General features: G+C 49.4%; 1 protein-coding gene across 1 annotated transcript; it reads right to left on the reverse strand.

The window, feature by feature from the left end:
* Nucleotides 1-253: 253 nt before the first annotated feature.
* si:cabz01101003.1 (ubiquitin carboxyl-terminal hydrolase CYLD) lies at nt 254-14,068 on the reverse strand. The gene is made up of 16 exons (XM_064342012.1): nt 13,914-14,068; nt 13,058-13,401; nt 12,032-12,307; nt 10,999-11,226; nt 10,404-10,509; nt 8,978-9,291; nt 8,617-8,782; nt 8,049-8,190; nt 6,350-6,472; nt 5,516-5,607; nt 4,705-4,768; nt 4,299-4,546; nt 3,888-3,953; nt 2,964-3,082; nt 2,053-2,260; nt 254-1,578 (listed from the first exon to the last, which is right to left on the reverse strand). The coding sequence occupies exons 2-16, from the start codon at nt 13,235-13,237 to the stop codon at nt 1,394-1,396; spliced, it is 2,517 nt and encodes an 838-aa protein (XP_064198082.1). The 5' UTR covers nt 13,238-13,401; nt 13,914-14,068; the 3' UTR covers nt 254-1,393.
* Between the last annotated feature and the right edge of the window lie 801 nt (nt 14,069-14,869).

Here is a 14,869-nt window from a genome sequence, read left to right on the forward strand (position 1 = left end):
TGACCAAAGCCATTTCAAATATGCTGCAACAACTCGTTAAATCGCAACATGGTTTTGGAGTAAACCGTCATAACAGAAATAAAATGAGGCAGTGTTGTATTACTACAGAAGAAATGTAACAAATACATATAAGAAAAAAATAATCCCTAAGAGTTATATTTTATTGGAACTCATTAAACCAGGGGCATGCATGCTGGAAAGCATGGATGGTACCCTTTAAATACTGCATTCATAACAAATGCTGCACATCATCTCTCCAGCAAACTCTTTTATTTCAAAGTTTACCAGCACTGTTGGCTCATTCTGTGAACAAAATTATAAAAATGCATTTTATTTCCTTCCTTCTTTTTACTCCAATTATACTATCACTGATGTACTCCAGTTTTTTAAAAATTTTAAATTAATATTATTACAGGTAGTGATTGTGGACGGGGGGTGGGGGGGATGTGGGGGGGGGGGGGGGTGACAGCCTGGTCACCCATCGTCCTTCAGCATCACTTCATTCCAGTGAACTGCAATAACACAAGACCTTCGACCACAACATCAGCATTTCACAAATGTGCTGCAATATAAAAGCTATTTGCTTTACATGTATAAGAATAGATTTGTAAAAAAAAAAAAGTCATGCAGATCCTTTAAAAATCATAAAATACACATGAAAAAAAAAAATCTCAATCCTGTTGCATACATGTTATACTTATCTATGGATATAAGAATATAATACAGCTATTTATAAAATTCTCTGTGTTCAGTTAGGATGGGGTCAAAGAGACACTGACAATACATCATATTTCAGTATGAAATGGATGAACCATTGAACAACAAAAACTTCGCATTTAAGAGTATTTGGTGATGGTATGGAGGAGGTCTGTTGAATGTGTGTGTGTGTGTGTGCACATGTGTGACTGTGTGTGTATGTTTGTGGGAATATTGAGGTTGTGTGTGTGGGTTTATATATGTATATGCAAGTTTTTGTGTGTTGAGTGTGTGTGTGTGTGTGAGTGTGTGTGTGAGAGAGTGTGTGTGAGTGCTGAGTGTGTGTGTATGTGTGTGTGAGTGCTGTGTGTGTGTGAGTGAGTGTGTGTTTGCTTGTGAGTGTGTGTGAGGTCTGAATGTGTGTGTAAGTGCTAAGTGTGTTTGCACATGTGAGTGTGTTTGTGAGTGCTAAGTGTGTGTGTGTTTGCTTGTGAGTGTGTGTGTGTTTGCGCATGTGAGTGTGTGCGTGTGTGTGAGTGTGTGTGAGTGCTAAGTGTGTGTTTGCGCATGTGAGTGTGTGTGCGTGTGAGTGCTAAGTGTGTGTGCGTGTGTGTGTTTGCGTGTGTGAGTGTGTGTTTGTGTGTTTGCGTGTGAGTGTGTGTGTTTACGCGTGTGAGTGCGTGTGTGTGTGTGTGAGTCACTTGTACAGGCTGAGCTGAGGGCAGTGGTAGAGACACATGTAGGCATCACAAAGCAGCCGGCGGGCGGCGCCATGGAGACGGGCGGGGTCCAGGTTCCCAAGCTCCTGCTCCGATAAGCTCAGGTAGCGGCTCACCTCAGGACACGCCGTCACCTGCGGCACGTTGAATCCATTCTCTCCACCTAGGCAAGGTATGGAGGTAAGAACCACACTGCATTCCAACAGACACACTGCACTCTGTAACAGACACACTGCACTCTGTACCAGACTCACTGCACTCTGTAATAGACTCACTGCACTCTGTACCAGACACACTGCACTCTGTACCAGACACACTGCACTCTGTACCAGACACACTGCACTCTGTACCAGACTCACTGCACTCTGTAATAGACTCACTGCACTCTGTACCAGACACACTGCACTCTGTACCAGACTCACTGCACTCTGTAATAGACTCACTGCACTCTGTACCAGACACACTGCACTCTGTACCAGACTCACTGCACTCTGTACCAGACACACTGCACTCTGTACCAGACACACTGCACTCTGTGACTGACACACTGCACTCTGTACCAGACACACTGCACTCTGTTAGAGACACACTGCACTCAGAAGTACACTAAATACCTGACCACACCCTGACCTCTCACCTTCCCTGTCAGCCATGCTGTCAAAAAACAGCCAGTCAGTGGGGAGGGGTCCATGTTTCACAAAGCTCACATAGTGGCTGGTCTGGATGCATGTGACAGCAAAGAGAACCAATCGCTGGCGAGTGCCATGCACTGATCCCGCCCACGGGCCTTCAGGCACGCTCAGTCGCTCTGGCCTGTGTGATACACGCTTTCTATGACTGTGTACCTGGGAGAGAGAGAGAGAGAGAGAGAGAGAGGGAGAGAGGGAGGGAGAGGTTGTGGGGAGGAGAGAGATTTAACTGCAGAGAAGACAGTAAAGTTAGTCACCATGTTGGTAACAGCACAAGTGATTTTTTGGGATGCAGGGAGCCCACATGTGGTGGGGCAGTTAGCAGGTATGCTACAGGTATAGGAATTCCCAGTTATAGGAGTTTCACTATCTGTTATAGGTATTCTGTTATGTGTATGTTACAGATGAGGCAATTACCTGTGTGTTACAGGTGTGGCAATTACCTGTGTTTTATAGGTGTGACAGTTACCTGTGTGTTACAGGTGTGGCAGTTACCTGTGTGTTATAGGTATGACAGTTACCTGCGTGTTACAGGTGTGACAGTTACCTGCGTGTTACAGGTGTGATAGTTACCTGTGTGTTACAGGTGTGGCAGTTACCTGTGTGTTACAGGTGTGATAGTTACCTGTGTGTTACAGGTGTGGCAGTTACCTGTGTGTTATAGGTATGACAGTTACCTGTGTGTTACAGGTATGACAGTTACCTGCGTGTTACAGGTGTGACAGTTACCTGCGTGTTACAGGTGTGACAGTTACCTGCGTGTTACAGGTGTGATAGTTACCTGTGTGTTACAGGTGTGGCAGTTACCTGTGTGTTACAGGTGTGATAGTTACCTGTGTGTTACAGGTGTGACAGTTACCTGTGTGTTACAGGTGTGACAGTACTGTTTGAGACAGCCAGGTGTGATATCAGGGTCCTTGTAGCACAGATTACACTCCCACTCTGCCACAGACTGACAGATACTGCACTGCCTGAGAGCTGGAGAGACAAACCCAGTCACTACACCTTTACACACCTGTTACAAATACACCCGTTAAACGCACTCACATCACACAAACTGCTACAAATATGTATATATGACAGTGTCTGTGTGACAGTGACTGTGAATGTGTGACAGTGTGTGTTAGAGTCTGTGTGTTAGTGTCTGTGTTAATGACTGTGTGTTAGTGTCTTTCTTAGTGTCTGTGTGTTAGTGACTGTGTTAGTGTCTGTGATAGTGACTGTGTTAGTGTCTGTGTGTTAGTGTCTGTGTTAGTGACTGTGTTAGTGTCTGTGTGTTAGTTACTGTGTGTTAGTTACTGTGTTAGTGTCTGTGTGTTAGTGTCTGTGTGTTAGTGACTGTGTGTTAGTTACTGTGTTAGTGTCTGTGTGTTAGTGTCTGTGTGTTAGTGACTGTGTGTTAGTTACTGTGTTAGTGTCTGTGTGTTAGTGTCTGTGATAGTGACTGTGTTAGTGTCTGTGTTAGTGACTGTGTTAGTGTCTGTGTTAGTTACTGTGTTAGTGTCTGTGTGTTAGTGACTGTGTGTTAGTTACTGTGTTAGTGTCTGTGTGTTAGTGTCTGTGATAGTGACTGTGTTAGTGTCTGTGTTAGTGACTGTGTGTTAGTGTCTGTGTTAGTTACTGTGTTAGTGACTGTGTGTTAGTGTCTGTGATAGTGACTGTGTTAGTGTCTGTGTGTTAGTGACTGTGTTAGTGTCTGTGTGTTAGTGACTGTGAATGTGTGACAGTGTGTGTTAGCGTCTGTGTTAGTGACTGTGTTAGTGTCTGTGTGACAGTGCCTTACTGTGGTCCAGCAGGTCAGTGATGTCCAGGCAGAGAGAGGGGAGATGGATATAGGGCATACAGGCAGCTTAGAGGGGCCTTACACAGAAACAGCTGGGCATGACAGAGCAAAGCAGGAAAGCCCATTACACACAGGTAAACAGCTCACAGTCATCACACAAACACAGGAAACAGCTCACAGTTACCACCAACCAGAACTCACACAGTACACCACAGGAAACACAAGTCCTCACAGGAACAGCTCACAGTCTCACACAAACACAGGAAACAGCTCACAGTCACTCACACAAACACAGGAAACAGCTCACAGTCACTCACACAAACACAGGAAACAGCTCACAGTCACTCACACAAACACAGGAAACAGCTCACAGTCACTCACACAAACACAGGAAACAGCTCACAGTCACTCACACAGACACAGGAAGTAGTGGGACTGTGTAGTTGTGTGGTTGTGTAACTGTGCAGTCGTGTGATTGTGTCACCATGGTTACCTCTGCAAACTTTAGCCCAGCGTGGTGGAAAGAGGTTTCCAGCAGGGTCTGCACTGTGGAGACTCTGAGGCAGGCACCCCGGGGGGAGGGGCTTGGGGAGGAGGGTGGGGCTGAGGGAGGGAACAGCTGGTACAGGTGACATTCCTGAGTCTGGAGACTGCCTGACCTTTGGACCATAAACAATAACATAAAGACCTACACCAACGCTAATGGTGATTTTAACACTACCATTAACACTGACACCAACACGAATGCTAACACTACCATTAATGCTAACACCAACACTAATGCTAATGCTAAAACTACCATTAAGAGGTACGTCACCTTATCTTCAGAAGTGGCTCCACTCTGAGCAGCTGGAACAGGTTATTGAGGAATTCCTCTGGGTCTGAAAGGGGGGGTAGAGGGGGCATCTTCACACCCAGAACAACTACATTCAACAAAATACCTTTCTGTAAAACTAAAACATAAAAATAAAAACTTGTTCGGAACGTGCATTCGCCTCCAGATTCCCTGCCATATTCCGAGGCAGTGTAGGAATGTTCTGGAAACACTCTTCACACCTGGGCAGGTAGGCATGGCCTCCGACCGTAAACACAAATCACCCTCCAATCTAGAGGACAGGTGGGTACAGACAGGGTGGGGAGGAGCAGTGGGTACAGACAGGGTGGGGAGGAGCGGTGGGTACAGACAGGGTGGGGAGGAGAGGTGGGCATAGACAGGGTGGGGAGGAGAGGTGGGTACAGACAGGGCGGGGAGGAGAGGTGGGTACAGACAGGGTGGGGAGGAGAGGTGGGCACAGACAGGGTGGGGAGGAGAGGTGGGTACAGACAGGGTGGGGAGGAGAGGTGGGTACAGACAGGGTGGGGAGGAGAAGTGGGTACAGACAGGGTGGGGAGGAGAGGTGGGTACAGACAGGGTGGGGAGGAGAGGTGGGACAGACAGGGTGGGGAGGAGAGGTGGGTACAGACAGGGTGGGGAGGAGCGGTGGGTACAGACAGGGTGGGGAGGAGAGGTGGGTACAGACAGGGTGGGGAGGAGAAGTGGGTACAGACAGGGTGGGGAGGAGCGGTGGGCACAGACAGGGTGGGGAGGAGAGGTGGGTACAGACAGGGTGGGGAGAAGACACACTGACCTTTCTCCTGGTAGGTGAATCCAGTGTCACGGCTCTCTGCTTCCAGAAGTTTCCGCAGAGCCATTGTCTTACTGGCACACACATACCCATACCTGTAAACACACACATACACATACCTTTAAACACACATACACATACCTGCAAACACACACGTACCCATACCTGTAGACACACACATACCCATACCTGTAAACACACACATACACATACCTGTAAACACACACATACACATACCTGTAAACACACACGTACCCGTACCTGTAAACACAAACATACACATACCTGTAAACACACACATACACATACCTGTAAACACACACGTACCCGTACCTGTAAACACAAACATACATACCTGTAAACACACACATACACATACTTGCAAACACACACATACCCATACCTGTAAACACACACATACATGCATGTAGACACACACATACACATACCTGTGAACACACACATACCCATACCTGTAGACACACACATGCCCATACCTGTAAACACACACATACCCATACCTGTAAACACACATACTTGTAAACACACACATACCCATACCTGTAAACACACATACCTGTAAACACACACATACCCATACCTGTAGACACACACATACCCATACCTGTAAACACACACATACCCATACCTGTAGACACACACATACCCATACCTGTAAACACACACATACCCATACCTGTAGACACACACATACCCATACCTGTAAACACACATACCTATAAACACACACAAAACCAGACTCACCTGCGCGGAGGCACAGACTCACCTGCGCGGAGGCACAGACTCACCGACTCACCTGCGCAGAGGCAGACTCACCTGCGCAGTGGGTTGACGATGTCGCATCGGAGCAGGTCCTGGGTACGGCTGCGGTTCGGGCCATCCTGTGGCCGAGAGGGGCAAAACAGCACCCAATCCAGAGAACTACAGCAGGAGAACGCACTGAGAGGGAGAGAGGGAGAGAGGGAGAGAGAGAGACCCTTAGTCAACTGGTCCTGGGACTCACTGAAGTAAATACTAACACAACTAATAATAAACAGTCACAGGACAGTGACATCCTCCTAGCTCAGAGAATTCGACCAAACACAATTATAATGAAATGAACATAAAAATATTTGGCTTATTGGAAAGAAATGACAAGAATCCAAAATAAACTTAATTGCTATTTGGCCCTAAACAGACTCTACACCATGGCTGACTACCTGACCATGGTGACAGATAGCAAGCAGAGAAAAACCTTGACAATGTACAGACTCAGTGAGCACAGCCTGGCCATCGAAAAAGGCCAACACAGACAGAACTGGCTGCCCAGAGAGGACAGACTGTGCTCCCACTGCAGTTAGGGAGCGGTGGAGACGAAGCTGCTAAGTTCCACATGTTGTGAGGGAGAATTTCTACCCCAAATTCATAAAAATATGCCCACAATTTGAAACTTTAAATGACACCACCAAAAGCTACCCTATTTAATAAGGGAACACAGAAAATGACCTGGACTAGCCGCAAGCTACGTAACAGCTTGCCACCCACAGAGGGACAACCAGTGAGCATATTAGGATAGGCATATATTTGTACATCATTTGTTTGGATTTATGTTTATGTGTTCCTTTGTATACGTTCATTCCTTTGTATATGTTCTTGCTTTGGCAATATATCTTGTCAGCCAATAAAGCATTTTGAATTTGAAATCTGAGAGAGGAGAGGGGAGGACAGAGGGAGGGGGAGAGAGGGAGAGAGGAGAGAGAGGTTCCATTTGCCCAGTACAGGCTGCCTTGATTCCTCCGTCCTCGTGTCTCACGGTTGCGTCCTTTCCTTGCGTCCTCCGCTGGGCGGAGCGAAGGGGCAGGACAGGACGCGAGGAGGGGAAGGAGCAGGACAGGACGCGAGGAGGGGAAGGAGCAGGACAGGACGCGAGGAGGGGAAGGAGCAGGACAGGACGCGAGGAGGGGAAGGGGCAGGACAGGACGCGAGGAGGGGAAGGAGCAGGACAGGACGCGAGGAGGGGAAGGAGCAGGACAGGACGCGAGGAGGGGAAGGAGCAGGACAGGACGCGAGGAGGGGAAGGGCAGGACAGGACGCGAGGAGGGAAGGAGCAGGACAGGACGCGAGGAGGGAAGGAGCAGGACAGGACGCGAGGAGGGGAAGGAGCGGGACAGGACGCGAGGAGGGGAAGGAGCGGGACAGGACGCGAGGAGGGGAAGGAGCGGGACAGGACGCGAGGAGGGGAAGGAGCGGGACAGGACGCGAGGAGGGGAAGGAGCGGGACAGGACGCGAGGAGGAAGGGGCAGGACAGGACGCGAGGAGGGAAGGAGCAGGACAGGACGCGGAGGGGAAGGAGCAGGACAGGAGCGAGGAGGGAAGGAGCAGGACAGGACGCGAGGAGGGGAAGGAGCAGGACAGGACGCGAGGAGGGGAAGGAGCAGGACAGGACGCGAGGAGGGGAAGGAGCAGGACAGGACGCGAGGAGGGGACACAGACTGGACATAAGGGAAGGGAATGAGGGCAGAGGAGGAGGGGCACCTGAACAGGGAGGCGTCCAGGTAGCAGGAGTTGAGGTGACCCTGAATCCCTCGCTTCCTCCCGCTGTAGCGCTCGCTCGCCTCGTCCCCAAATAAGGGCGGGGTGTGCTCCTCCACCCGCTCACTCACCCACTCCGCAAACGCTGCCAACACACACAACCCCCTGCGTTACAACACCTGCGCTACAACACCTGCGTTACAACCCCTGCGCTACAACACCTGCGCTACAGCTGCACTACAATACCTGCGCTACACCTGCATACAATACCTGCGTCACCTAACACCTGCGCTACACCTGCGTCACCAAACACCTGTGTTACAATACCTGTGTCACCAAACACTTGCATTACAATACCTGCATTATCAAACACCTGCGCTACACCTGCATTACCAAACACCAGCAGTACAGCTGTTCTACACCTTCATTACCAAACACCTGCATCACCTCGTACATGTCTTACAGCACCAGCTGTACCACAGCACATTAAACAAACAGAATGCACAGGAAGACACAGGTGCCTGTCGTGCTGTACTCAAGACATCTGCAAGAAAAAACAAGCTCCACTCACCTATGGAGTTGCAGCGCTCCACCTGATTGGCTGGTGTCTCGGGGGCAGGGAAGCGGGAGTCCCTTCTACAGTTCCGCAGTTTGACGAAAAGCCCCTTGTTGGCAGGGCAACGGAAGTAACGTTCTCCACGGTAACTGCCATCTGTAGCTGCAGCCAGCTCCTGGTCCTGTGCACATAAAAACAGCCTGAGTGTGTGTGTGTGTGTGTGTATGTGCGTGTGTGTCTGTGTTTGTGTGTGTGTTTGTGTGAGTGTATGTGCGTGTTTGTGTGTGTGTGTAGTTTGTGTAGGTAAGTACATCACACCATTTCTGACACACATGCAGACAGACAGACAGACACACACACACACACACAGACCTACCAGCTCCAGTCCTGCCACATGCTCAGGGATGCCGTTGATTTGGCCAATCCAGCGGATCACCCCGTACAGGGGCGGGTCCTTCACCTCCACCATTGATCCCACCTCCAATTCCATCTCAAGCACCGCCTCCTCTGCACAGTCACCGCCCACTTCCAGCCCGGTCTTAGAGGGAGACACAGGAGGTGGCGGACGATGTGAGCGTCGGGATTGGTTGGTAGTGGTAGGGGAGGGCGGGGCCTGGGGCATGCTGACCAGTGGAGGTGAAGAATTGTGGGAAGGGTTAATATTGAGTCGGTGGTTCGGAGGTCTTTGTTCTGCAAGAGAGGGGGGAACACGAGGTAAGCCTGACACAGCAGCCAATCACAGGGAGCTCAGTGTGAGGCTGTGCGCCTATTGGCCCTGCCTGACACCGCAGCCAATCACAGGGAGCTCAGTGTGAGGCTGTGTGCCTATTGGCCCTGTCTGACACAGCAGCCAATCACAGGGAGCTCAGTGTGAGGCTGTGTGTTCATTGGCCCTGCCTGACACAGCAGCCAATCACAGGGAGCTCAGTGTGAGGCTGTGCGCCTATTGGCCCTGCCTGACACAGCAGCCAATCACAGGGAGCTCAGTGTTAGGCTGTGTGCCTATTGGCCCTGCCTGACACAGCAGCCAATCACAGGGAGCTCAGTGTGAGGCTGTGCGCCTATTGGCCCTGCCTGACACAGCAGCCAATCACAGGGAGCTCAGTGTGAGACTGTGTGTTCACTGGCCCTGCCTGACACAGCAGCCAATCACAGGGAGCTCAGTGTGAGGCTGTGCGCCTATTGGCCCTGCCTGACACAGCAGCCAATCACAGGGAGCTCAGTGTGAGACCGTGTGTTCACTGGCCCTGCCTGACACAGCAGCCAATCACAGGGAGCTCAGTGTGAGGCTGTGTGCCTATTGGCCCTGTCTGACACAGCAGCCAATCACAGGGAGCTCAGTGTTAGGCTGTGTGCCTATTGGCCCTGCCTGACACAGCAGCCAATCACAGGGAGCTCAGTGTGAGGCTGTGTGCCTATTGGCCCTGCCTTACAGAGCAGCCAACCACAGGGTGCTCAGTGTGAGGCTGTGTGCCTATTGGCCCTGCCTGACACAGCAGCCAACCACAGGGTGCTCAGTGTGAGACTGTGTGTTCACTGGCCCTGCCTGACACAGCAGCCAACCACAGGGAGCTCAGTGTGAGGCTGTGTGCCTATTGGCCCTGCCTGACACAGCAGCCAACCACAGGGTGCTCAGTAAGGCTGCCCAGGGAAGCCCTGGGAACCCAGCAGGTAATGCAGTGCGTAAGCAGAATGGTACTCAGCCTTTCTGTTCTACACAAGCAGGGCTTCCACAGGTAGGGAGCGGCGTTTCAGCAGGTGTGTCTACCTGAAGAGCGAGGTTTGAGCAGGTGTGTCTGTACCTGGAGATACCTTGGAGGCAGGGGACAGGGGGGCAGGTTGAGATGAGGGCCCTGGGCCCGGCTTCTGCTCCTTAAACCAGCCATCGCAGGACCCCACTGACCCGTCCTGCACAGGAGAGAGCAGAGTCAAAGGCACACTATGCAGGAGTTTTCACCCAAAAATACTGTAAAATAAATCATGCACCTTTTCCCTGTATTTGTTATTCTAAAATGTGTTTGGGACGTTTCTGGGCGTGGGTACAGAGCCTGTGGTTTGGGATCAGTCTCCAACGAAGTGTTTGCCGCTAATATGCTTCCGCAATGGCTGATGCTAAGAAGAAAAGTTACAGCAAAGCAAAAATTCAAGCTGACAGGCCTCATTCAAAACCTAGAGACAGCCTTGGAATTGGTTTTCCTCAGTGGCATCAGCTGAAGTGTGGGGATGAAAAGCGAAGCAGAGTTTTCTGTTGAACCTGTAAGTAACATTACTTTTAGCTAGTTACATTAGGCAGCCAGGGGCTCCGACCCCTCCCCCAAACACACACTCTGGCCCACCTGTAGCACAGGGGCGGGGCTAAGCCTCTGACACCTCCCCCAAACACACACTCTGGCCTACCTGCAGCACAGGGGTGGGGCTGGGGGCGGAGTCTGCAGTTCGGGGCAGAATGGGACTCTGGCCGTTTCCATGGTTACCCCCTGCCTCTCTTCCCATGTTGCTGGCGTGGGATGGCAACCGCAGCACGAGGCGACTAGCCGCTACGAACACAGCACACGCCTCTGGGCAGTGGAACAGCTGGTGACCCTTATAGGAGCCATTACTGTTCCCCCGCCCAGCAGCCCAGCCCTATGAGGGGAACAGAGCCATTACAGCATTACCCCATTATCCAATTACCGCATTACTACATTACTGCATTACCGCATTACTGTATTACTGTATTACTCCATCACTACATTACTGCATTACCCCATTACTGCATTACCACATTACCGCATTACTGCATTACTGCATTTCTACACTACTGCACTACCCCATTACCCCATTACTGCATTACCGCATTACTGCATTACCCCCATTACTACATTACTGCATTACCGCATTACCCCATTAACACATTACCACATTACTGCATTACCCCATTGCTGCATTAACTCATTACTGCACTACCACATTATCACATTACTGCATTATCCCATTACCGCATCACTACACTACTGCATTACCCCATTACTGCATTACCGCATTACCCCATTACCACATTAACTCATTACTACAGTACTGCATTACCCCAATATGGCGGTCACTCAATCATTTCACGCATTTGCGTCTTGCCATTATATGCTAGTTACATCCAAATCCAGTAAAGCACATACATTTTAACTAAAATGAAGTAGGTCCAGAGACAGGAAGAAAGAAGGAGAGAGTGATGGGAGAGAGAGAGCGCAAAAGGAATGAAACTGAGAGAGAGAGTAATAATTAATCATCCGGCATAAATCAGGCAAACAGGTCTCAACACCTGTATCCAGTCCACCGCCTTAACAAAAGCTTGAAATCAAAAAACTGAAAACATGAACAGAAAATAAAATAAGAACTCTCACCAAATAAGAGTCAGCAAAAAACCAAAGAACAAACCAGGCTATGTGGAGCTCACCTTCAACTGGACCCCGAAATACACGGCAGTGCTGCCGGTGGCCAGCGTCCCCTGGTACCGCAGAACCGCCGGCGCCAGCTCCCCCGATTGGCCCATCTTTACACACAGCTCCGCCCCCAGAGGCAGGGCAGCGAATCGCTGCAGCTGCTGGGGTCTGACGAACAGCTGGAAACGGGCTTCTGGGTCTGACACGGGCTCCAGCAGGCCTGCAAGGTCAGCGGGCACCTCCAGCAACACCTGCCTGTCCAGCTTCACCAACGAGCCAGAGTCCAGCACCTGGGAGAGAGAGAGGGAGCGAGAGGGAGGGGGGGGAGAGAGAGAGAGAGAGAGCGAGGGAGTGGGGGGGGAGCGAGGGACAGAGAGTGGGAGAGAGAGGGAGAGAGAGAGAGCGAGAGAGAGAGAGAGAGAGAGAGCGAGAGTGAGAGAGAGAGAAGGAGGTGAGGGGGGAGGGGGAGAAAGAGGGAGAGAGAGAGAGAGAGAGGGGGAGAAAGAGGGAGGGGGGGAGAGAGAGGGGGGGAGAAAGAGGGAGAGAGAGAGGGAGGGAGGGGGAGAAAGAGGGAGAGAGAGAGAGAGAGATGGAGAGAGAGAAGGGGAGAGAGGGAGAGAATGACCCTAACCCGGTCCGTCCAATCAGAGCGTAAGGGCGACCGCCTAGGGCTATGGTGTGGTTAAGGGGCCCCCTGGGCTGTTTTTCTATTTATCATTTTTATTATTTATTATTGTGGGGCCCACTTTCATGATCGCGCCAAGGGCCCCACAGACTACAATCAATCTTCAAACTCTACACCCTGGCAACTGTGTGCTGATGATTTAACTTCTGAATACAAACTGATCCTACATTACTTCCATAACAGACATTTATATTAGATATTTTATCTAAACTTCTAATGAAATTAGCCCTCAGACAGATCTAATGTTTTCTTTCTCTGTTACATGAAGTAGCAAATGACTTCTTTTGGAAGAGGTTACCTTTTCACCTAACTGACTGACAGCCTGACAGCTGAAATGAGGAAAGCCCCTCCTTACCTTCACCCACAACTGGTCCCCCTTCCTGCTCCTCCTGGCTCCGCCCTCCTGCATCACACACAGACTCCCCCGTGCCAGCCGGATGGTGCCTTCCAGCTGGTCCTGTACCCTATGTTCAGACTCCACCATGTACATCTTTTGGGGACGTGGCCTCCTGGTGCGATCAGCAGCTCCAGACATGATTCAAGGTCTAAGTGTGTTAGTCTGTGCCAGGCTTAAGTTTCAAACTGAATGCGTAAGTTTGTGTTTGTGGTCAGTACATTACCGTGATCTCCCGGTACAAAGTACACTGCTACTGCTGGTCAGAGGCCCTGCCCATCACCAAGCCCGTCCCACTGAAATACCTGGGAATGGTTCAGATGTTGCAGTGACAGATAGACCATCAAACTGAACGAGGTGGGTTTGTGTTACCTGCTTGTAAGTGAGTCAACCCAGATAACGTTCCGGCCAGTAGCGCTAACAAATAGTACTGCGCCAACTACAAAGAAAGTCTAATCTCTAATGGGCAGAAGTAAGGGTTCTATACCCAATATACTGCCGTGGGAGTTTCAGTACATCGCTACAATCAGTTTGATAGGTGAATATCAAGCTATCGATACCGATAAATAAACTAGCTACACTGAGACTTATAAAATACGCATGATACTTCAGAGGTACTCTTAATAAGGTTATCAACAGCTACAAAGTCAGCTAACTCATTTAGGTAGCTGGCTACATGCTGATAGCGAAATGTTCAACCGCATTGTTACGCTTAATTTGCTGAAAAATGAATCATTCAAGTGTTGCAACTGTATACGGTATAATCGAGACTAATTACATAATAAATTCGGTTAATTATAAAGTTGAAGTCACTTACTTTTATATGGCCATCTTGCAGTTTATACACTTCGAACGCACGCAAAACAAATTCACTCGTATTAAGAAGCAGGAAGCTCTGTGATGGACATGGGCGGGGACAAATGTCGTGCAGGGAAAGTTTAGCTGGTCTTAACTTAGCCCAATGGGAGCTGGTTATGGGTGTGGCTTCGCAGTGAGGGAAATTCCAGCGTTTCTGAACACCCGATCGTGGAAACTCCGTTTCAGGAAACAGGCACATACTGAAGCCTACGTGAGCATGCAGAGTTGGGAAATACCGGTTTAAAAAGTTATGGTCCTACCCAGGATCTTATCCCAATCGCCTGGCCAGGAGGTGGACGTAATTAGCGAAATCAATTGATTTAGCTGGTGGGCAGAAGAAATACACGGCAGGACTTCTACTGTCTGACCCTGGACCTGTGTATGCGCAAGCACCCTGAATTGAAACCCGACACATGCCAATTTATTATCAATAACAAATCGACGAAACAAGAGTTATTCTCTCTGTAACTGTCAGAATGCTTTCCACATTCGTCAGCCAAAATAGCTTTTAATATATTCAGGACTATGTAAATTATTTGGTTTTATTTATTGCAGATTATTGTTACAATTGGTTATATACATACTGTCTGTAGAAAAAAATTCTTAGTAATTTTAATTTTGCCTAAACTTAAACCCATGTCCGCTTAACATTCGGACTCTCCCTATATTAGATCAACTATTTGTTTTTAAAAATAAATGTCTCAATTTCTAATTGGCTATGTAAGCTTAGGTATGTAGCTAGGTAAGCTGTTTATTTTAGTTTATTTTAGTTATTGCACTCGTTCGTACTTGTTCAATTATTGCTTGTATTATTTGCATAGACTGCTTTGTTGCTGCTTTTGTTTGTGTTCAACAGATTAACCTAAAGAGTCCAAGTTAAACTACGCGGTCGCTCCCTGCACTTGGAACTGTACT

The sequence above is a fragment of the Anguilla rostrata genome, chromosome 7 (genome assembly GCF_018555375.3).
Source record: "Anguilla rostrata isolate EN2019 chromosome 7, ASM1855537v3, whole genome shotgun sequence".
Lineage (NCBI taxonomy): Eukaryota > Metazoa > Chordata > Actinopteri > Anguilliformes > Anguillidae > Anguilla > Anguilla rostrata.